General features: G+C 44.9%; 1 protein-coding gene across 3 annotated transcripts in view; it reads left to right on the forward strand.

Moving 5' to 3' along the window:
• Window positions 1–24,327, forward strand: part of Drd3 (dopamine receptor D3) — a 52,378-nt gene that overhangs the window by 21,381 nt on the left and 6,670 nt on the right. For all 3 annotated transcript variants that reach the window (XM_038345963.1, XM_038345964.1, XM_038345965.1), the window contains exons 3-4: window positions 14,696–14,838; window positions 23,999–24,195. In XM_038345963.1, coding sequence (XP_038201891.1) covers window positions 14,696–14,838; window positions 23,999–24,195 — 340 coding nt within the window. The remainder of the gene's footprint in view (window positions 1–14,695; window positions 14,839–23,998; window positions 24,196–24,327) is intronic.

Below are 24,327 nucleotides of genomic sequence, written 5' to 3' on the forward strand. Positions count from 1 at the left end.
ATTATCCTTATGGACTTTTGTGATTCCTAATTGGAAGGAAAGGGGAGAAAATGGAAAAAAAGACATAAAGTGGGTTGATTAGGAAATCCTGTAGTTGGTTTTATTGCTGATGAAGTGATGTTAGAGGTCCTTTTGTCTATGTGTTTGCTTTTATTAGTTAATGAATAAAGAAACTGCCTTGGCCTGTTGATAGTGCAGAACTTAGGTAGGCGGGAAAGATGGACTGAATGCTGGGAGAAAGAAGGGTGGAGTCAAGGAGACGCCATGGATCTGCTGCCAGAGATAGATGTACTGAAACTTTGCTGGTAGGCCATGACTTCGTGGTGATGCACAGATTAATGGAGATAGGTTAAATTAATATGTAAGAGTCAGCCAATAAGAAGCTAGAGCTAATGGGCCAAACAGTGATTTAATGAATACAGTTTCTGTGTGATTATTTTGGGTCTAAGCTAGCAGGGCATGGCTGGGAACCAACAAGCAGGCCTTCTCCAACAATGAAGGCTGGGGAGGTCTCAGAGAGAGACAGAACAGATTGGGATCTCTAGTCAATGTATCCAAGTGCTTGTTACCTTCAGAGAAAGAATTCATAAAAAACAAAGGAAGGAATAGAGAGGAAGTTTCATTTCAGGGCAAAAGTACACAAGATGAAGTGTTGTACCTACAAATTGTATAATTAATACCCAATGATAGGAGGGAAAGAGTGTGGACTCCTCAAGAGAATAATGCCGCCTGAGGTCTAGGATAGCATCTTATGGGAAAACTCTAAAGTGTGTGGGGGGGGGGGGCGGGTATCATTGAGTCAAAGTTGAAAAACAAGATCTATTCCAAATTTGTTTCTTTCACTTTTCTGTTCTTATTTGGGGCTTTGGGATATGCTGTGGTATCAGATGCATAATGGGAAGTGGAGAATTGTGAAGGTAATGATGTGGAGATAGCATCATGGCAAAGCAAAGTGAAGCCAGTTGGTTATGCTGGTCTCGGGCAGTCATGACATATCTCGGTCTACACTGTTTGCAGATTCCCATGCTGTGCCGCATTAACCTATAGCTACTAAGCATCTGGCTTCTTTCTTTTTGGTTTTCATTATGCTATCCCTGCCTACTTCAGTCAGTTGATTGGTTTGCTGGTTGGTTGGTTTTAGTGAGGAGAGTGAAGGAGGAAAGAAAAAGGGTAAGAGAGTCAAGCATGGCTGTATTTCCCAGAAAAGAGAGAAGAAGGGATGAAGAAGAAAGGCAATTTTAGAAACCATGTGATCTACACATGTCCCTTATAGAGTTTTTAAAAAGAGCAAGTTGAGACTAGACAGATGGCTCAGTTGCTTAGAGCACTCCTGCCCTTTCAAAGGACAGGAGTTCAGTTCCCAGCACCCACATTGAGCAGATCACACTCCAGGTTCAGGGAAGTCTGATGCCCTCTTCTGGCTTCCTCAGGCACAGACAAACGCACACACACACACAAACGCACACATGTGTGCGCACAGATGCATGCATGCTCACGTGCACACACACACACACACACACACACACACACACACACACACACACACACTCAATCCCCAGTGCACAAGGAAGCATAATTATATCAAAACTCAACCCAGGGCACATGTCATTTCTTCCAAGAAGATGGATTCTGGAGATAGGCCACCTGTACTAGATTAAGGATCTGGCCTGGTCTCAATCATACAGATGGCATAGAGGACATCTGGGCTATCAGCCACCTTTGGTCCTGGTTGTAGGAGCTTTGGGAAGAGCCTGGCTATACAGATAGTATAAGGGTCATTTAGACTGCCCTTTACAAAAATTACCATTTTGAGCTAATTGCCTATACATTAACTAATTCCATCTTCCCAACTCCAAGGTGCTATTACTACCTTCACTTCCGCATACCAGATAATCTGTTAGAGTCCTACAGCTTGAATGCGGCCATGTCAGAGTTTGAACTCCCGTCTACACAACTCCAAATGAGCCACCCTAAGTTTAGTTGTGAACCTCACCAGGTTTCCAGCTATACCCCTCTTTCCTCCCTTAATTCTAAACAGCAAACCATCTTCACTAATAATCTCTCACTGGTGCCATCTCTATCCTTAAATCTTGGATTTTCTCTGCCCTGTATCTCTTCTACCTACCGCTCTCAACCAATGTACCCTTACCAACTCTATTTTCATGACTTTTCTAATTTGCCTCTATTTGTCCTTCCTTGTTGCCCTTGCTTACTTGAAGTTCCTGTGACCTCTCACCGATCTTCCCCAGCTCTCTGCCTGGCCCTTCAAACCCTCTGGAGAACTCCCCAGAAGTAGAGCTCTGATTTCACTGCCTGACTCAAAACCTTCAGCGTCATTTTGATCTATACAAGGATTCAACATGGCCACCCCCACTCTCAAGTAATCCACATCCACTTTTCCTTTCTTATTTTTATTTTTTCAAGGTTACTTTTATGTGATTGTGGCTTTGCCTGCACGTGTGGCTGTGTGGCATGTTCATGAAGTACCCCCGGGGGGCCAGAAAAGGGCATCAAATACCCTGGGAATGGTCACACATGGCTTGGGTGCTGTGAATTGGACACTAGGTCCCCGGAAGAGCAAACAGTACTCGGAACCACTGAATCATCTCTTCAGCCTTGTTTTCTTTTTTTTTCACTAATTTCTGTTTATTCTCAGAATTTTCACACATGTATAAAACATACTTGATCTTTTCTTGCACCTCCACATCCCCCAAAGTATGCCTGTCACATCTTCCCAACTTTATGTCATCCTTTTAGAATTAATTATTTTAATTCACTGAGTTCAATCAGTGCTACCCATACGCCTGGGTTTGGGGTAATCCACTGGGGCCTGGAGAACCTAACCAGTGGTCATATTCCTAAAGCAAAATTACTTTCCCTCCCTCAACTGCCTCCAAGGCCCTTCTTCCTCCATTAACTGACTTGATCATAGGCAAATCTTGTGGGGGTAACCGATAAGTGAGTTCCTGTACCAGCAGCCACACCAGGCCCAAAGGAGAGCATTTCCCGGCCTTCCTCCAGTCCTCCAGCTCCTACATTCTTTCTGCCTCCTCTTATCCAGTGTTCTCTGGGCCTTGAGGTAGGGAAGGGGGTTTGATAAAGATGTCCCAGACATCCCATCCACAGCCGAGGACTCATAGCCATTAGTTTTCAACACTTTACTCAGGAATGGGTCCCTGCACTAACCACTACTTCTCTGACTGAGGTTGAAAGCAGCACTGATCTAAGGATGCAGACATACGTCTTTAGAGGGTAGTTTGACAACATGACCACTAAGAAAAACAACATTGAGGCAGGCTTAGTAGTACACGCCTTTAATCCCTGCTCTTGGGAAGCAGAGGGAAGCAGATCTCTGTGAGTCTGAGGTCACCCTGGCTTACATAGTGAAGGTGTCTTATTTGTGGGAGGAGCCTGAAGCCAGGGACCATTGAGTTCAGCTTAGTATTCTTGATTCAGGCTCTGTAATAGGCATGGTAGAGAAAACCAGAGGTAACTGGGACCTAGTCTCCAATATAAGTGTTCGGGCTAAGCTGCTAAGGCTATAATACTTAGGCAAACCCACACTTCGTATAGTCTCTACAACATAAACTAAATGTCCAGAAATTATGCAACAGACTTGTATGTTAGAGCTAAAAAATACTATAAAACTCTTACCACTTTATTTTTAACAGTTCTGTGGAAAAAGAATTCACATGGTATATAATTAACCCACTTAAAGTATACCAAAACATATCAAATTGTATACAAATAACGGGTTTGCCTTAGTAAGATAGAAAGACAGGAGAAATTAAGAAGACACAAAATTGAAAAAGTCCCCTCATTCTTGAATTCATTGGTTAAAGTCTCAGCAGCTCAGAGTCAAGAATTTTGGCACACCTTTGCCATGAAGAGTGCCTACCGGCTTAGTTGGTGTTTCTATCCTTACAATAAAACATCACAACCAAAAGCTACATGGAGAGAGAGGGGTTTATTTCACCTTATACTTCCAGGTTGCAGTTTATCACTGAAAGAAGTCAGAGCAAGAACTCAAACGGGGCAGGAATCTGGGGCAGGAACTGAAGCAGAGACAGGGAGGATGCTGCTACTGGCCTACTCCCGGATTGCTCGGCCTGCTTTCTCTTTTTTTCCTTAATTTTTTTTATTAAGTTTTTACAATTTCACTAATTAGTTCATTTGTGTGTGTGACTCAGGTGGAGAGCAGTGAACAACTTTGGGGGTTGGTTGTCTCCTTCCTCCATGTGGGTTCTAAAAAACAGATTCAGGTTGTCAGTCAGTCTTGGCAGCAAGAGCATTTACCCACTGAGCAATCTTGCCAGCCCTCTCTTTTAAAAACGGATCTTGAAATTTTTTTAATGCATATGTTTATGTTTTAATGCCTGCATGTTTGTCTGAGCACCACTGTGTGTGTGTGTGTGTGTGTGTGTGTGTGTGTGTGTGTGGTGTTACAGTGCCCTTGATTGCCAAAAAAGGGAATCATATCAGAACTGAAGTTATAGACTGTTGTAAACTGCTATGTGGGTGCTAGGAATTGAGCCCAAGTCCTCTAAAAGAGCAATCGGCATTCTTAACCACTAAGCCCTCCACACATGCTTTCTTACAGCACCCAGGACCATCACCCCAGGGTGGCACCACCCACAATGTCTAGGTTCTCTCACATCAACCACAATGCGAGACGGTAACCCCACAGACTTGCCTACAGGACAATCTCATGGAAGCATTTTCTCTATTAAGATTCTCTCTTCCCAGAGAAGTCTAAGTTTGTGTCAAGTTGACAAAAACCAGCCAGCACACCTACGTAGAGATAATAATATTCCTGTTTTATAGTGCTATTTCAAATAAGAATGCTAAAGTAATAATAGCCTATGCTTTAAACCAAACAAAGCATATAAGACATTTGAGATTAACCTTATTCCCTCCCCAGGTATTACTGAGAATCTTTAAACAAGCTCATAAATCTGTTTGCAGTTAAGATGTATTTCATAACTCCCTTGTAACTGATTATTATAAGAATCCCTTTGACCCTTCTAACCTATTGTATTAGTTCTTTCTCTTGTTGCTATGGCAAAATACCAGACAAGAACAACCTAAGGAAGGTTTGTTTTGGTTCACAATCTGAGGCTACAGTCTATCATGTCAGAGAAGGCACTACAGCAGGAGATTGAGGTGGCTAGTCACATCGCACACACAATTAAGAAGCAAAAACAGAAGAATGCTGGTCCTCAGCTGATTTCCTATTGCTTCCCCATTTTATTCAGTCCAGTACCCCAGGTCCCGGGGATACTGCAGCCTATATTCAATGTAAGTCTTCCCTCTCTGGAAACACTTTCCCGACATGCCTGAGGGTATGCCTCCTAAGCTGACCATTGGCTTATTTAGGATTTCTATTGGTATTAAAAGACACCATGACCATGGCAACTCTTATAAAGGAAAGCATTTAACTGGGGTGGGCTTACAGTTCAGAGGCTTAATCAGTTATAATCATGACAGGAATCATGGAGGTATGCAAACAGACATGGCTCTGGAGAGGTAGCTGAAAATTCTATATCCAGTTAAGCAGACAGCAGGAAGAGAGAGTGACACTGGGCCTGGCTTGAGCATCTAAAACCTCAAAGCCTGACCCCACTGACACACTTCCTCCAACAAGGCCGTACCTACTCCAACAAGTCCACTCCTAGGAAGCTATGGTGATTGTTTTTCATTCAAACCACCATAATCATGGATATTTTAAAACAATGTTCTTACTCTTTCAGAATTTCTTACAGTATATTTTGATCATATTCATTCCTACTCCTCCATCTACCTTCTCCCAGACCCAGACCCAGTTCCCACCTCCTCACCCCTTCCCAACTTCATGCCCTATTTTTCCCTTTTCTTTTTAATAACCCTCTGCTTCCAGTTTATGGTGCTCACATACTAATTTGTGGGGAGTCATCCCCTAGAGTGTGGCCAACCTATGAAAACTAACTCTCCTGCCCAGAAATCAGCTGTCAATAGCTCCTCAGTTAGGGGTGGGGGCTCATGAGCTCTTCCCCTCTTGGTGCTGTAATGTTGACAGATCTGGCCAGCATGTTCATGTGCTAGTCTCATCATGTCCTGAAAATGCTGTTTCAGTCCTGTTCTCCCTGACCTCTGGCTCTCATAATCTTACTTTCTTCTGCAGTGATACTCAAGCTTCAGTGTTGAAAGAATACAGCTGTCCCATTTGTCCTGACTTACTCGCTGCCCTTTGACCAAATGTAGGTTTCTGAATTAACTATATCCACTGTGCAAAGAACCTTCTCCAATGAGGTATAAGGGTTGCACTAATCTGTGAGTACAGAGGTATGACTCTAGAGGACAGTTTGATACTGTGTCTATTTAACAAAATACTAGTAGTAGATTTACCCCTAGGGCCTGTGAGCCCGCAGCTATGGGTCAGATTTACAGTACCAGGCCTTCATTTTCTCCTGTGGAGCAGGCCTTAAATCTAATTAGAAAGCATTGGTTAGCTCCATAACATAAATACCATTATTGTATTGTATGGACATATCTTGCCACACCTGTCATTACTGCACACATAAGGTTAACAGTTAGGTAAGAATGTTGAAAGCTCCCTACTTCTACCTCCAGAAGCCTGCAATAGCCTCTTTCTGTATTCTGAAGAGTAGCCATGAGGAAGAAAGTTTCTGAGTCAGTACCAACTTGACTTCCCTATGTTCTGTGACCTAAAGTATATAGCATCTTCAGCAATGGGGTCTTACCATCTAGGGTACCAGGGTACCCTTGATCAACAATTCAAGGGAGGTATCCCACACCTATGACTTTCTGTGATAAACATTATCTTCTATATACAGTAACTCCAACCTTTTTATATGTGACTAAATATGTAGATACATAAATATGTGTGTATATGAAGCTTATAAAATAGGTTTCTATTATATAAATTCTAATATAGATTTTTATATTAGTCAGAGTTCTCTAGAGTAATAGAACTTATAGAATAGATCTCAAGATATATCCAGAATGGGGATTTATTAGAATGACTTACAGGTTGTGGTCCAGCTAATCCAACAATAGCTGGCCATAAACACAAAGTCCAAGAATCCAGAAGTTGTTCAGTCCATGAGGCTAGACATCTCAGTTGGTCTTCAGTAGATGTTGTAATCCTAAAGAAGTAGGCGCTAATGCCAGTGAAGGATTGGACTTGCTAGCAAGGTGAGAGCAGTCAGGCAAAGAGCAAAAGCTTCTTTCTTCAATACCCTTTCATAGACTTCCATCAGAAGGTGAAGCCTGGATTAAAGGTGTGTCTTCCTGCCTCAAGATTCAGATTAGAAGTGGATCTTTTATGTCAAATTAAGCAAAAATCCTTCACAGGTTGTAGAAATTAGCTCGATTAAGGAAATAACCAGGTGAGCTAGGAGATAAAACAATTATATTTTTATTTATTATAAGGGGAAAACTCATGAAAACAGAAATGAGAAGTCCAAGCTCAGCTGTGCCATGAGGAAATCACAGAGAGAGAGAGAGAGAGAGAGAGAGAGAGAGAGAGAGAGAGAGAGGAGAGAGAGCGCACCTGGGCCATGCACCTGTTTTTTTTCTCCGGGTCCCAGCAAACCACACCCTAACTTGGCCCCACCTCGTAAAGATAATTGGTTAACTTAGCTTCCCCATCAACAGGTCTGCCCTCCATTTGGGGATTTTAGTTATTCCCAAACATAGTCAAACTGACAAGCAAGAATAGACACCACAATTTTCAAACATCCTTTGTGTTAGTTATCCCTCTTCACACCCCTCCTCTGCCCAGCCCTCTCTTTCTCTCCCTACTTAAACCTCCCTCCCCATTATTCCTTTTTCTCCTTCATACCACCTGTGTTGCTAGCATGGCGGCCCATGCTGGTAGGATATGCTGAAGAGACAAAGGCAGATGAATCAAGAGTTTGGAGCTAGCCTGGATGATGAATGTTGACCCCATCTATGGTTTTATCTTATCAGCTGTACTGCTCTCTAGTGTAGCCCAGAAACCGCTCTATGACCTCATTTACCAAAAGAGGGAAAGGGGAAGGGAGGTTGCTTTTAAAACCTTTAAACAAAGTAACTTCAGAAGCCATCCAAATCACATAAAGGCATTTAAATGTGGTTCCTGAGAAGACCATTCCCATGTCTTGGGTATACACTGCCCTTTTCCTAAATCTCTCTCTCTCCCCCAGAGCCTGAATTTAAACCCATTACTACTTTTTTCCTGATGAACTCCTACTGAACTTCGTACTGACCCAACCTGAAGTCCTTTTCTGCAGAACCCAGGCTGCGCCTGGGAGGAAGTCTCTGAGAAAACTCCTCAGGTCCCTGCAGGCTACAGGGTAGAGCTGAATCGCCTAGGACCACTGACAAAATGAAGAGTATCCGAGTTCTAGAGTCTGGACTAGCCCCTCCCTCCTTCCCCAGCTTCTGACCCTCTGAGAGAGTCTCTATCCCCATGAGAGTACACCTTACTCTTCCATACAAACACATTCACACACAGAGGCCGGTGAGTGACCGATATATTCAACACACACACACGCACGCACGCACGCACGCACGCACACACGCTGGATACTGAGTGAGGCCAAGAAGCTTGGCCCTCAAAAAGGGATGTGGGAACAGAACGCAGCTAGTGCTTCACTGAACCGAGTTGGCCAGAAGAAGGTATCTTTTTTTGCAATTTGTCTTCCAGGCAGGCCCAGTATTCTCCAGTTTCCAGAAGGGCATCATTTTGCTGGCTACAGCCATATTAACACACACTTCACCTTTCTTTCCTTAAAAACTCAACCAATAAGAATAAGCTAGCATAAACTTTGAATCGTCCTCTGTCTCATATAAGCAAGTTCCCAGAATGCATAGCGCTCCCCTAAAAAGCTGAAGGAAGAGCTGTGCCTCCAATCTCAATGGGGCAGGGGCTTACATTTCATAATGGACTGTCCTCAGCAAACCTTAAAACAGAGCTCCCCACCCCCATCCTAGGAATGAAAACGGGCTTCAGAAAAGCTGTCTCCATTCTCCTTCCCAGCAGTGTGCAATACACAGCATTAAAATCTGTTCATGTGATGCCAGATAGCTGGTCAATTCATTAGAAATGCAGTTATTCACACAGACCTTTGGGCTTCGTACAATGGCAGCCATCAGCCTGACAAACTTGACCAAATGGATTCAGTACTTTTTTTGGTCATGAAGCCCTGGACCATAATAGCAGGGTGGTAAGAGATAGGAAAAAAAGAGGAAATGATAAAAGGGATTTTGAAAGCAAGTAATAAATACTATTGTCATTAGATTCTTAGGCTTGGCTCTGGGTGCTTGGATTAAAGCCGCCTTTTTCCTTTTATAAAAATCAGTGTGGGGAGTCTTCAGATCACAAGCCCCCTCCCCACGGCTCCTGCGTCTTCCCAGCAGGTCAGTCCCCTCCCACCGTATCCTGGGTCAGTGCTAACTCAAGGAGGCCGCTGAGAACGTGTCAGAAAAGGAGGACACAACCAAAGCGGTGAAAATTAGAGTCCTCGGAGAGGAGCCCCGGAATAATGCAACCAAATTCATTCACCAGAGAGTTCTTTAAGTGGCTCTCAAATGGCACCCATCACACAAGCTAGCCTCCGCGCCTTTGCAGCGAGCACAATAGGTACCAGATGAGTCACAGGCACCTTGGATTTTTAGTTTGCATCTAAATAAGCACTTTATATTTGCAAAGGGCTTTCTAGTCATTTGCAAAAAGCTTTCTCCTTCAACAACTCCACCAGGGGAGTCCACGGAACTAAAGATTTATTGAGCCCCCTGTCTGACCAAATAAAAGGTAGTGAAAAGCGGCCCTCGGAGCTCTGGGCTCATTAAACCAGGCAGGGAGTTAGAGTCAGGCCCTCCCACCCAGGCCGGGTACCCCTTTCCTCCCGCAGTCACTGTGAGCGTTTCCATCGGTTCTACCTGCACCCCCACTTGAAGATAGCAATGGCCTACGGGGGAGGACAGCCATGATATTAAGACATTAGCGAACACGCATCCGTAGACTGAGGACTGGAACGTGCTCCGTGTGTGACGAGGTCCAGCCCCCCAGTCACAGGTCCCAAACTGGATCCTGCTCTCCCATCTACCCCAGAGTCCTCTCTAAACGGGAAAAAATAGGCCCCGTTGTTGACAGAAGTTAGGAAAGGGGACCTAGGAAGGAAACTTAGGTCACACCAGCAGCCTTTCCTCTAGAAGTAGAATTTCCTATGTTCTCAATGAAATCGGGTTAGGATACACCGTCAAGTTGGGGATTCTCCTGCCTCCACCTTCACCCCCCCCCACCCCAATGCTGACATTACAGGCTTGTGCCACCCCAAGCCTGTCCAGTTTCTCCTACAGCAAACTGCCTTGGAGCCTTACTCTGGGTGCCTAGCTGTGAAGTCACACTGCCAATTTCAGTATCTAAGCGACTTTAGGCCAATCAGTCCCCCTTGCCAAACCGACAGTGGTCCACACAAGAAAGTGCTCAACACTTGTCTGATAGATAAATAAATTTAATGTCCTGCCTGACAATCAGGAGGAAGAGAATGACAATCATAAAACCTAAAACCACACAGACATGAACAATCGTGGATCTCTTAGGCTAGCATAATAATGATGGTAATAACAGTAAGAACCGCCTTTTGAATTTTAAATTGTACTAAGAGGAAAAAAAATACTTCACCAATGTGATCTCATTCAATAGCTGTGAACACAATCCGGTTCGGCGGGTTAACCCTCCTGTACGGATGAGAAAACTGAGACAGAAAATTGAAGCCACCTGCCCGCTGTCAAACTGCAAAACTGGATTTCAGACCCCAGTCCTGGGCTTTACCACAGTGCACACTGCCTGCATTAGAGTCAGCTGAGTTTTCCACGGAAGAGAGGGCCCAGAAAGGTAGATACGGAAACACAGAGGGGGAGTGCGACGGGTAATACCCCAGAGGGAGGTGGCCCTGTTCAGGCTTCCTCGGCCGAGCCAGGTCATGCCTTTACCGGCGCTTTGGCCTCCGCTTGCCTGCGGTTGGCCTTCAAGAATCTCTCTGAGAAAAAAACAGAGGCTAAGCAATCTCCCTGGGTGGGAATGCGGGGTCCTCGCAGGGCTCCGGGAATGAAAGGGGGCGGTTCTCCCACTCTGCTCCCCACTGAGCCTGGAGAGCCCCCAGGTGAGCCGTGAACTTCTCACCCCGGCGGAGCTGGCGAAGTTCTTGCTGCATTTTGGTGCCCTCTAATGGTGGATTCTGGAACAACCTCGAGCTCTTAGCCGCCCACCTATGACATGCTGGGGGGCCTCATTTATTCCACGGGCTTGATCGTTTAAAAAGAAGGAAGAAAGTGTAATGTGACAGAGGAAGATTGTAGTCTTGTCTCTCATTTCTTCCCCAAGTGAACAAGAAGCTTTGACAGAATTCTCCCTAATGCAGTCTTTCTCAGACTTGTCTAAGAAGATATATTAGATGTTAAAAATACTCATTTCTGGCTTGCACTTTAAGTACCTCAGCGACACCACTAGAAGCATGGCCTGGGAATGTGCATTTTCGCAGCACACCCCGCACGCGCACACACACTCCCCTGAACCATCCACACCCCTGTACACTGACAGTTAGTAGAATCAAGTTCCTTGGGGGAAATTCAGTTTCTGGGTATCCACACTGGTCTCCACGGACGAACCAGTGGGCCCCTTTCATACCCCAAACCCTTGTCCCTGCAGGATTAAGAGCTACAATGGCCCCTGAAGAGGGAACAGGACCCTTGTTAAAGACACTGGCCCTGGAGATAGGAGAGCTGGCTGACGGAAGGATCACTCTGTTGGGAAAACACTGGGTCCATTCTGACTTTCCTGAAGTTACAGCGCCTCTCTATAAGAACGGAGCCATGTTCTGTATACGCCCTTGCTTGCTAAACTAATGGACCCTGCACAGCTGATGAGCATACAGCATGATTAAGACTGCGCAAAGCTCCCATTGGTGTGCTGGAACCGTCCTGGTGAGAGCTGATCCATTGGTAGTATCCTAGGAATTTTTTGAGTTGGTTATTGAACTTTTGGTGATGGCTTAATGTGAACAGTGGTGGGAGTATTAATGCCACAGAAATGGATGAATGTTACAAATTAGGGCTGTGTGTGTGTGTGTGTGTGTGTGTGTGTGTGTGTGTGTGTGTTTGTAGAGAGCCAGTTGGTAGCCGCTTGTTAGCTCATATGTAATCTCTTTGGGTTCTTTTAACATCTAAGGATTTGGCCTGACTAATTTTTGTGTGTGATGTTTTTATTTATTTGCATTTTTAATAGTAAAATTTATACAATAAAAACTAAGTGTAGCTAAAAAGGAGGACTGAAAGTTTGAGCTGGAGAAAGTGGTCTGATCTTTCCATCCCTAGTCTTCAGTAGCTGTTTGTCCATGACAGCAGCAGAATTTAAGTCTCAGCCTCTCCTCCGAGGGTCACCACAAACAAGGCCCTAGTGACCACTTTTGACTTGGAGTCCCAGCAGAAAAGACATCCCCAGACTGAGAGGCCTGGAGGAGCACCAGGTAAAGCGCGCTGTGTTCCTGCACAGCCCAGGCAGGGGCTCATGGAAGGGCTTGTAATGCGTGCTCCAGAAGAAAGGAATGGGATGCAATGGCCTCCCTTAGAATCGATAGGGACTCTTAACAGGATTTTGCTAAATCAAGAACTCTATTTCTCCATCTTCAGAAGGAAGCCGCCTTTGTCACTGTTATGTTATGGACCAAAGTCAGAGTTAGCTTTCATCTCAAAATTCACAGCAATCTCTACCCTGTTCTGTTAGGAACACAGATGTCAACTCTCAAAAACTAGCTGCATAAGAGGCACAACTGGAGCACAAGGAGATGGGCACACATGAGAAGAACAGAGACCATCGCCCAACCCCTTCTCACCCAGCATGCATCTTGCTCTTCCTCAGCTCAAGATTTGAGATGCACAAGACAGATTAAGGAGATTCCTGCCCTAAATCTGGAAATTGTTCCCTGGAAATTGAAAATACAAAAATTGTTGATCTACACTGAGGCCCATACCTAAATTCCCATGGGCCTACCTAGGATTAAAACATTCTTTTAAGAGGAAGGAAACCTCTCATGGTTCCTGAGACAGACAATAGCTTCTTACTTGCTTTGTACATGGATCTATGGGGAATATTAAGCTATAACATGCTTTGACCTAGTGGTCATCTCTCCCCAGGGGGAAGACAAGCTCCATGATGAATCAAGACACCTACACTCAGGATGCCAATGCCACTGGTTGGCATAAGTGCAAAGTTCAAAGTTAGAAGTATCTAGCTGGAGAAGCCCAGGGAGGTTCATCCCAAGCTCAGCTGGGGTGCTAGGAAGGCAAGACGGAACTCTCAGGGAGGAGGAAGGATAACAGACTAGACAAAGACTGTGGGAAAGCATCTACCAGGCCAGTTTAGCTGGAGCCATGAGTTCATGCCAGGAACCAGCATAAGATCATGTTCACAAAGGGAGTCAAGCTCACGCTGAAGAAAATCAGTTTTGACCTGTGCTTACAAGAGGAGCCAGTGACAGCATACTCATTTCCTGTCATGGTGGAGCAAATTATCACACGTTTAGAAACAGAAACCACAGCACTTCAACTGCATGGTTTCTGTAAGTCAGAACACTGCGCTTGTAGTCGGGGGTCTCGGTTTACAAGGCAGAACCCACGTTGTGCGAGGGACCATGAACAGTCGTTCTGACATGTCAGTAGGATTCGGTTCCTTACAACTCTAGCAGTGTGGTTCTTAACTGTCTTGTGGATGTCAGCCAGGGCTTCTCTAGGCATTTTGCCATTCCATGCCAAAGAACGAAGGAGAGCAGTTTGCTCTTCGAGGCAGGATAATTTCTCATGCTTTGAAGCTCTTTGAATTCAGGAACATCTAAGTCTCTTAAGGTTCACTTTATCATCATGGTGGTGAGCATGGTGGCATGTAGGCAGACATGGTGCTGAGGACATAATTGAGAGTCCTACATCTTGCAGGCAACAGGAAATGGTCTGAGGGTCACACTGAACAAAGCTTGAGCAAAAGAGACCTTAAAGCCCGCCCTCATAGTGACACACTTCCTCCAACAAGGTCACACCTACTTCAGCAAAGCCATACTTCCTAATAATGCCACTTCTTTATGAGATTATGGGGGCCAATTACATTCAAATGACCACACAGACCAAATATAGAAATATATTTATAGATAGACAGATATTTATAGATAGATTACATATTATCTATAAATATCTGTCTATCTATAAATATACTCAGTGCTTTCTGTTGGAATGTTGACATATTTGTTGGCTTGATCTTTTGCAGGTCTGTGCAGGTAACCATAGCTGCAGTAAACTAATACATGCCATGGCCCTATTATTGGAGGAATTCCTTATTGGAGGAAGTGTGTCACTACGGGGGTGGGCCTTGAGGTCTCTTCTGCTCAAGCTTTGCTCAGTGTGACCTCCAGACCACTTCCTGTTGCCTGCAAGATGTAGGACTCTCAACTACTTCCCCAGATACCAGGATTCCATAGCACTCCTCCCCATCATCCAGCTCTTCCATTTTTCCTGCTTCGTCTTCTGGGATCAAACACTTTTCTTAACTCTCTTCAACGAATTGACTTTTCTCTCATCATCTGCTTCGGTATGGGTCACCCTCTACGGACCTCTTTCACCTGGGGTTCCCACCCTGCCTCACCCCTGCTGGTACTCTTTACAGGTACACAGCAGTGGTCATGCCTGTTCACTATCAGCATGGAACCGGGCAGAGCTCCTGTCGGCGTGTGGCACTCATGATTACAGCTGTGTGGGTGCTGGCCTTCGCTGTGTCCTGCCCTCTTCTCTTTGGCTTCAACACAACAGGTAAGACTGTTGGTTCCACTTCTGAACTCATGGGGTTCGCATCAGACCTGAGTGGTTGTGCGTGGTGTCCTCCCTGGTATTTCCATCCTGTTCCGTGTGATGAAGTGGGTGTGCTGTAGTCTGCACAGCACTGGCCTTTGTTGGGTATAAAGTAAGAAGAGAGCAAAACCTCACTAGTTATTGTCACGAAGGTGTGGGTTTGACCCAGCTCATGAAAAGTCTGTCTCACCCCTATTTTGAAAGAAATGTCATTGTAGTCACTGGAAGAAATCTAACATAAATGTAAATAAGACTCAAAGCTATGTTAATAATTCAAGTGAGATCTGCTAATGAAAAGATAACTACTCATAACCAACCTACAATGCAAGGTAACATATCATAAAGCCTGGAATAAGTTATATATTTCTAACTTTTACTCCAGTAAGAATCATTTCTGACATTTGAGAACAAGTTCTGAAATGCATATTTTTATTTTTAATATGAAAAATTGTGGCTATGATAGCAATGGCTCATCTCCTGGATGGATGGACGGATGGATGGATGGATGGATGGATGGATGGATGGATGGATGGATAGGCAATGATAATGTTTGTATCGGAGATGACTTGTATTTTAACCATAAGACATTAATCCACATTTACACCTCACACGATCTATCTTCTGGGCTCAGGAAATCCATATGTTGGATGAAAACTATTGAAAATGTATGATGAGAGGAAAGGGAAGGGAGAAGTGATATAACTATATTATAATCTCAAAAATAAAAAAAATTAGAAAAATTGTATAGTGAGAGGAAAGAAAAGGGAAAATTTTGTAATTATAATCTCAAAATTAAAGAAATATTTTTTAAAAAATTTAAAAGAAAATATATAATGATGAGCATGTTTGCTAAGAAAAAAACCTGAATGAATAGTGCTCCAGAATCATGTAGAATTCTTATTTTCTCCACCTGGATTGGCTCATTCAATTCCTACTAGACTGCAGGCTGGTGAAGTCCTGATCTATATGTACTTATTCGTCACAAAACAATATGTTTATGTACATGCAAATATTATTGAGACATTGTTATGTGTAAATATAGGAACATTCCAGCATGTAAACAATCATCCAGGCGTCGTGCCGTGGACAACGACTTTGGAAGTCAGAGCACACTGAGGAAGACAGGCAGAGGCTCCAGAATCAGGAAGCCCTAGGTGAACTCCAGCTGCCCTATTTACCAGCTGTGCCTCTGTGAAGCAGCTACTGAGTTCTTCTGAGTTCAGCTTCCTCACTGATTCAATACAGTAATATAGTGGGCACAAAGGAACAACTGCAAATGTGTATTCAGTCAGCATATTTAGTTACAAAGTTTTTAACACTTACTTTTATAAATGGCTCCCTACATTTAAAAAAAAAAAAGCCCAAAGTATCATCTCTGGAGCTGCACGTTCCATGTGAGCTTTATAATATATGACATAGTAACATATGTATCCTTCTTATAATTACTGCTCAGAGTTACAACAAAACGGCATGTATCTTTATATGTGATGCAGGGGATTTTTCAAAGCAAATATTAGCAATGTAGAAATTGAATGAAGCAATTCAAATGGACAAAATGAGAAATCTAGACTTGATTGTTTTTAGTACATAATTTTTTTAATTTTAGGTACATGAGTGTTTTGCCTGCATGAATGTCTGGTCCTTGAACCATGTATGTGCCTGATGCACACAGAGGCTAGGAGAGGGCACAGGATCCCCTGGAACTGCAGTTAAGACTGTCGTGAGCCACCATCTGGGTGGTGGGAAAGGTGTTCAGGTCCTCTGGAAAGCTCTCTTCAGTCCGCAGATATTTCTTATTGTGTACGTTAACTCTAAGCTCTGATCCTACATCTCCTGTAACTCCTTTAACAGGAATTGGGATAACATGTGTAGATGTTGTGTACACACTACCTTCTCAAGACCACTTTTCTTTCACTGATACATTAAAAGTTAAGAAGCCAAGTTATCAAGAAGTGCTGTCATAATATTTGGTCTGTGTGGTTGTTTGAAAGTAATTGGCCCCCATAATCTCATAAAGAAGTAGCATTATTAGTAGGTATGGCTTCGCTGAAGTAGCTGTGACCTTATTGGAGGAAGTATGTCACTACGGGGGGCGGACCTTGAGGTCTCTTCTGCTCAAGCTTGGCTCAGTGTGACCTCCAGACCACTTCCTGTTGCCTGCAAGATGTAGGACTCTCAACTACTTCCCCAGCACCATGTCTGCCTCCATGCCACCATGCTCGCCATCATGATGATAATGGACTGAACCTCTAACCTGTAAGCGAGCCACCCTCAATTACATGTTTTCCGAGTTGCCATGGTCATGGTGTCTCTTCACAGCCACAGAAACCCTAACTAAGACAGTCTGTTCCCATCTTATTCCTGTGTGCCACAGTGGGACTCTCCTGTGGGAGCTGTGTGCCACAGTGGGACTCTCCTGTGGGAGCCATGTGCCAAGGTGGGACTCTCCTGTGGGAACCGTGTGCCACAGTAGGACTCTCCTGTGGGAGCCATGTGCTACGGTGGGACTCTCCTGTGGGAACTGCGTTCCACTTCTTGACAGAGGCGCTGCTCATCTGCTGGCCTTCAGCCCATGTCACCATTTGCTGGATGAGTGTAGTTCCCCGGGCTAAGCTTGGTTCCCCCTACATGTTCTGGGATGTTGGTGGAGGAGGTCCTACTCCCTCTCCCAGGCACACACAGATCCTGAGAGTAGCTGAAACCATCTCCAATTTGACAGTAGACAGAGTTCCCAGCTGATGTTAACATTGCAGGTGAAGAATAATGAGCTAATTGCAGCATGTTGGCGCCAGTGACATCATTATTGTTCTAGAAACAAAACCCAGGAAAATCGTCCCAGGATTGTCAAATTGAGAATCAAAAAAAAGACTTTTGACCTAGCTTGTGTGTAGCATAAGACCCCACTGCTTCTCTCGGGGTCTCTCTCTTACTTTGTGTTTTATGTTGTTATGTGCATGATGGTTGGTGACTTTTACATTTGGAGGTCATCTTATCTGTCTTTTTGAGACAGAAGCTCACTAAGTTGCCCAGGAAAGCCTTGAATTTATAATCCATCTGCCGTGGCCTCCTGGGAATCTGAGATTATACACTTCTGCCACCAAGCCAGGCTTTCTCTTATGCCCAAGTTTCTTAGCAACATTGTACTAAACCCTCCAATTATTCTCATATTTGTCAAATGCAAGGTCCATTATAAGGGCCCAGTAGGTATTAGCTGGTGTCATTGCTGTGATTATGTAAGAGAAAGGTTTCTGTGCCTTAAATTGCAACTAACCATCTGCTCCAAGGAAGATATAAACAGTGAAGGTTCTCTGGGTGGTCACTGGGAAGTCCAGCTGTCCCTAGAACAGTTCAGGGAATTCATGAGCAGAGCTCAGGCATAAAGAATCTAGCCTTGGTCTCTGACACAATCTGACCCTCATGATGTACCTTCATTATCCTGATAGATGTGGCCTGTCTTGGTCAGTGTCTTATTACTGTGATGATACCCATGACCATGGCACCTATTATAAAAGAAAGCATTTAATTGGGGCTGGCTTACAAATTCAGAGATTTAGTCCATTCTCATCACAGCAGGAAGCACCAGACAGGTGCAGTGCTGGAGAAGAAGCTGAGAGCCACATCCTGATCTGTAGGCAGAGAGCGGCACACTGGGCCTAGCATGGGCATTTGAAATCTCAGAGGCTTCCCCCAGGGACGTACGTCCTCCAACAAGGCCACACCTCCTAATCTTTTCAAACAACACCACTCTGAGTGACCAAGAATTCAAATATGAGCCTATGTGATGCTCATTTAGAGCATCACAGGGCCCTTCCAGCAACTTCCCAGTTGACAGGTTCATCCAAAAGCCCACTACAAATGACTCTCTTCTACTGGTTTGTTGACACTCCTCTGACAAGTAGAGGTGGAAAGGGCCTCAGGTGTTTCAGTTCCACCTGATTTGGAGCACAGCTTGACTTCAGGAAATGTAGCAAGGACTTTTCACTTAAGGCTATGCCTGCCCCTTGTCTTGTTGAACTAGAGACCACAGAGGCAAGCTGGACTTCAGAGTTCTCTGAGAGCTGCTCCTGTTCGTTGAACGGGAGCAGCAGGAGGCAGGATCTTGCTTGGGAGAGAGTTCCAGAACTGCAGGGCCTGGCTGACTGGTAGTGCCCCAGCTCCACCAGAGGCCTAGAAGTTCAGTCAATCAAATCAACAGTCCCTAACGATGCAAAGGAAGATGTGTGTTGGAGCGAGAGGACAACCCTAAAGATCTCCAAATGAGCTCAGGTCCTTTCATTTCACAGATAAGAAAAACAATATTTGAATTTCTGTTAAATCAGATACCCATTGTGTGGTTTTCAAAAGAGAGTTCTAGAATGAATAAGCAATAACCAGTGATCAGATTTAAAAATTCTTCTGGGTAAGGGACTCGGAGTTAAGAAAATCTTATCAACTGGCTTGATTTTCCTTTAGAAAGGAAGAAAATTGTTATTTATTTGATTTTAGCAATAGAAATGTCACTTAGCTTTCAGAACACTGGAGACAGGGGAACGTGACTGCTCAAAAGTTAGAAAGAAGAATAAAAGCACAGTGTTTGAAGGATAGTGACTCATCCTAAATCAGACTCACTCATCAGCATCTCCTGTCTTTGCAATTGAAGTGAGGTCAAATTCTTCAACAAGTCTAAAGTTCATCAGTCTTTCAAGTCAACCTTCTCTTGACCTTGCTGTTCACATTACAGCAACTGCTCAGCCTAGCTCACAGAAGCCTCCAAACTCCCCTTGGTACAGCTGTTTGTTGCTTTGTGTGTGTATGTAGTATGTGTGTATATGTGTGATGTATGTGTATGTGGCGTGTTGTGTGTATGTGTATATGGTGTGTGTGTGTGTGTGTTTGGTATGTGTTGTGTGTGTTATGCATGGTATATGGTGTGATGTGTATAGAAATGGTATGTGTGTATATGTGGTATGTGTGTATGTGTATGTGGTGTGTATGTGTGGTGTGGTATATGGTTTGCAGTGTGTGTGTGTGTGTGTGTGTGTGTGTGTATGTGGTATGTGTGGTATGTGTGTGTATGGTGTGTGTGTGTGTGTGGTGTGGTGTATAGTTTTTGTAGTGTGTGTGTATGTGGTATGGTTTGTGGTTTGTGGTATGGTGTATGTATGTGTGTGTCACACGTGTGTATAAAGAGCAGACGTTTGATTCAGGGTCTTCCTGTGTTGCTGTCCACCTTATTTTTTGAGTCAGGATCTCTCACTGAATCTGGAGCTCCCTGATTTGGCTAGACCAGCTGGACATTGAGTCTTAGAGCTTCCCCATGCCCACCCCCACTTCCTCCCCAAGTACTGGGGATACAGGCATGCTTGTCTTCATGCACGCATGCTGAGGATCCAGATTCACATCCTTGTGCTTGCACAGCGATACTCCACCCACTCAACCATCTTCCCAGCTCCCTCTTTAGTGCCTTACTGCCCAGCACAGGAACTCTGAACCTAACAGGTCCTCCATAAAGCCGAGCAAGTAGTGAGTCTTTGCCCTCACCCCGCCCCTTTTCTTTCTCTAATTTTAGAAGGTGGTATAAGAGCCTGCCCATGCCTATCTGGCCTTGTCCCAGCATCCTATAGTCATGGATGCTTAGGTGCCTGGATAAAATGCTCCTTTGTACATTTTCCTTATTTGTTTTCCTCATTTGCATCGCCATCCAGTAACTAACATGCTCCCACACAGCACTGATTTAGATCAATCATCCGACAAAGGCGCCTGCCGTGTCTCCTGAGGGGGCCTCAGCTGCCCACAGCACCTCCTGAGGACTCAACAGAGAAGCCTTCAGGCCTGCTGTGGCAGGAGGCCTCCCACTGCCCTGATGACTGGATGCCCACTCCCAGCACGCACGCATCATCAGCTGACTCCAGTGTCTCCCTGCCCGCTGTGCAGCCGGGAGACCACATAACGCAGTGGTAGGGCTTCTGGCAGTGGTTGACTTCAGCGGAAGTCATGACAGCGGAAGGGATGCCGAGGCAAGTTCAGCGACTGAAAGTGAGGCCCTCACGGCCAATGACCCTGAAATAGCTCCTGGCTCTAGCTTCATTCTCTCTTTCCTCCACGTACACAGTTGCAATGTTTTTAATGGAAAAATAAATGCTTCCACATGATAAAACATTCATAAGGTGTAATGAGATACACACAGACTTCCATCTGTGTCAGAGTACTTCCTACCCCAGATTGTCAGGGCCCCCACCGCCTCCCCTGCAGCAAACACTAATATTCTGAAGGACATTGTTTGTAACAAGTACACCTTTATATGTATGCATGTGTGTGTGTGTGTGTGTGTGTGTGTGTGTGTGTGTTTGAGACAGAGAAACATACTATACCTCCTTTTGACTCTGTTGTTTTCAAGAATAGTTCTGAAAATAACAAGGAGCACGGACAAAGGGAGAGACTGTGTGCGTGGGGACAAATGAGGAACTCAGCTCAGCAAGGCCAGCAGTGAGCTAAATCTTGGGAAAGTAAGTCCTCTGGCCCTGCTGACTAACAAATGTTGAGACTCCTCCTCACCACAGGTGGCACTGAGATCTGGGCCAGCCCAGGCAGCTGACTTCAATGGCAGGGCTGATCATGACTATGTGGCTCCCTAGAGACTGAGAAGGCCCACCAGCTGCCACCCTATGCCTGCCCCCAACTTCATTGTCCCCAGAACAGAAGATGTCGGTTTGGTGATGAACACTACTCTGGGCCATATGTGCTGATTGTGAAGGGATGCTGATGCAAAGTCTGGTGAGATAGCATCAATTTCATCCCATCTCCAACAGAAGGAGAGGATTGGGGAGCGGTCTGTGAGCATTCTGGGCCAGGCTGTTACTGAAATGCCTTCCTGTCAGAGACCAGCTTCAACAGAAATGCCACTTACCAGGGTAGGGGCATAGGGATTAGAAAAATAAGTAAAGTATACGAAGATGTGAGTAAAAATAATAAGACAGAAACATAGAATAGCACCAGGAGAGAGTTCCAGTGAATACTGAAATCCCTGCATTTAATTTTCCATACACTTTTAAACCCAATACAAAAGGGGGAAAAAGGCAACAAGAGACTTCTTTAATGTGATCTTCTTTAACATGATACAAAGGACAACTCAAACAGCTAATTGCTTCAACACTTTGAGACATCAAGTCTTTAGCATTCTGGGGTGTAGGCAGCAAAGCCACCCTAGACCAAGTATCCTAAAAGCAGCCACTCCCCAGGTTCAACCTCCTGATACAAAAGAAGGAGCAGAAATATTCTTGCATATCCTGACCATCTGTCAGGATGGAGTGGAGCTACCTGTATGGGCCATCTTAATGTCAAAAGAACCAAGTGAGTCAGGATGTGTAGCCCTGGTTGTTGTCAACAATTCTGAGCAACTCCAAACTCTCTGACCATCAGACAAGGTGGAAATAGGCTCACATTTTTGGGCCTCCATGCCTCCCTGGGTCCTCTCTCTTTTCATTTTGGTTCTCTTCTTTCTCTCTTCCTTTCCCCACAAATATTGTCCTTCTCCAGACTTTTATTTCAATTGATACTTCTTGTCTTAAGTCCAAAAAACACTCAGAAGAAGTAAACAACAATGATATAACAATTTAAAAATGGTAATAATCATAGCAATCATTTATCCTCATTATTTCTCATTGCTATTATGCACGCAATACTTTTATCCTTTTGTGGATGATGAAGCTAAAGCTGGGTGCCTCAGGTGACAACACTAAGAGCACACAGCTAATAAGCAGCCGCTCCGTGTCTTGCACCAGGCCATTTCAGATGACCAAGAGGCAGAGCACCAAGTAGCCACTGCCCTCTCTGCCATCTCACGTCTCAGGCCTTGTCTCCCAAGGTCAGAATTGGGTCTGCGCTGCCACTCTTGTGTGAAGATTGGAACAGTTATGCCAACAGCTATTGCTAATAATGTAGACTGAGACACAGAGTGTCCTGGGAGCAGAAGGAGGTGGAAAGTAGACGTTACAGAAGGGAGGTTGGTTTGGGGTCAGGCTGGCTACAGAAAAGTATCTTTCAGGCTTTGTTGCCTTGGACCTTAGTAAACCTTCCTGAACTCTGTATGTGTATCCAAGGATAGAGATAGTAATGTCCCCTCCCATTGTGCTTGGGTAAGATCATGTTTATGAAGCCTTTGCTCTATTGCCTGAGAGATGTTAGCTTGCTTTCCCTTCTCCGTTTCAGGATGGAGCAAGTCTCTGGCCTGAGTCTGGGTACTGGATGACTCCCCACATCTTCTAGTGAAGAAGGCAAAACCACAGGGCTTCCCAAAGAGAAGTCGGAGTGGCACTCTGGTCCAAAAATTAGGAACAAGAACTCTTTATTTTTATCTTTATGTGTATGTCTGAGCACCAGCATGTATGCATCTGCATAGTGTGAGTCTGGTACACAGGAAAAAAGTGTTGGATTCCCTGGATCTAGAGTTACAGGTGGTGATGAGCTGCCATGTGGGTGCTCAAAAAGGAACCCGAATCCTTTCAGAAAGCGGCAAAGGCTCCTAACAACTGAGCCATCTCCACAGCTCTGGGGAATAGGAACCCTTTTGAGTTCAGTCTCCTTCCCAGCTCTCTTTCCGTGCAAGGCTGGGATTCCCTGATTCCCATCTTCTCTTCTGTCACCGCCTACCCCACACCCTGGATTCAGAAGAAGCCTTTCCCTGTCATTGTGCTCAGCCATCTGTTCTTGCCTCCACACCAGCAGACTCTTTCCTAGATGTACCATCCTCCCAGAAGCCTCTGCTCTCCTGTTCTGTGGTCCTCTTTATCTCCCAGGCTACATTCCTGTGAGTTACAACTGACCATTTGCATGGAAGAGATCGTCTGTCTAGCTAGACTATCTGCTCCTTCAAGGGCAGACACTACGTCTTATCCATCACCACAACCCCCATTCAGGTCAGTGTCTGGAATATAATCACTGGGAAATATTCTTCTGAAGCCAACTGCGAGAAGTCCGAAGATGAATTAGCTTTCTTCCTTCAGAATACTAAAACACCGACAACAGGCATGCCTGAAACCACCCCTTCCTATCCACACCCCCACATCACGTCCCACTCAGCACCCCATACTGAGGATGAACACTTGGATAACGGTGTCGCCTTCTCCCCTTCTCTCACCCGCAGGGGACCCCAGCATCTGCTCCATCTCCAACCCTGATTTTGTCATCTACTCTTCAGTGGTGTCCTTCTACGTTCCCTTTGGGGTGACCATCCTGGTCTACGCCAGGATCTACATGGTGCTGAGACAGAGGAGACGGAAACGGATCCTCACTCGACAGAACAGTCAGTGCATCAGCATCAGGCCTGGATTCCCGCAGCAGGTAAGCGCCTGGCAGGAACTAGAGGACAGCGCACCAACCCCCAGCTTCCGGTCACATGTCCATCCGTGCAGGCAGTGCCAGGATCAACACATAGGAGACAGATTCACATCACCTTCTCACTCAGCTGGCGTT

This window comes from Arvicola amphibius, chromosome 10 (genome assembly GCF_903992535.2).
Source record: "Arvicola amphibius chromosome 10, mArvAmp1.2, whole genome shotgun sequence".
NCBI classification, from domain to species: domain Eukaryota; kingdom Metazoa; phylum Chordata; class Mammalia; order Rodentia; family Cricetidae; genus Arvicola; species Arvicola amphibius.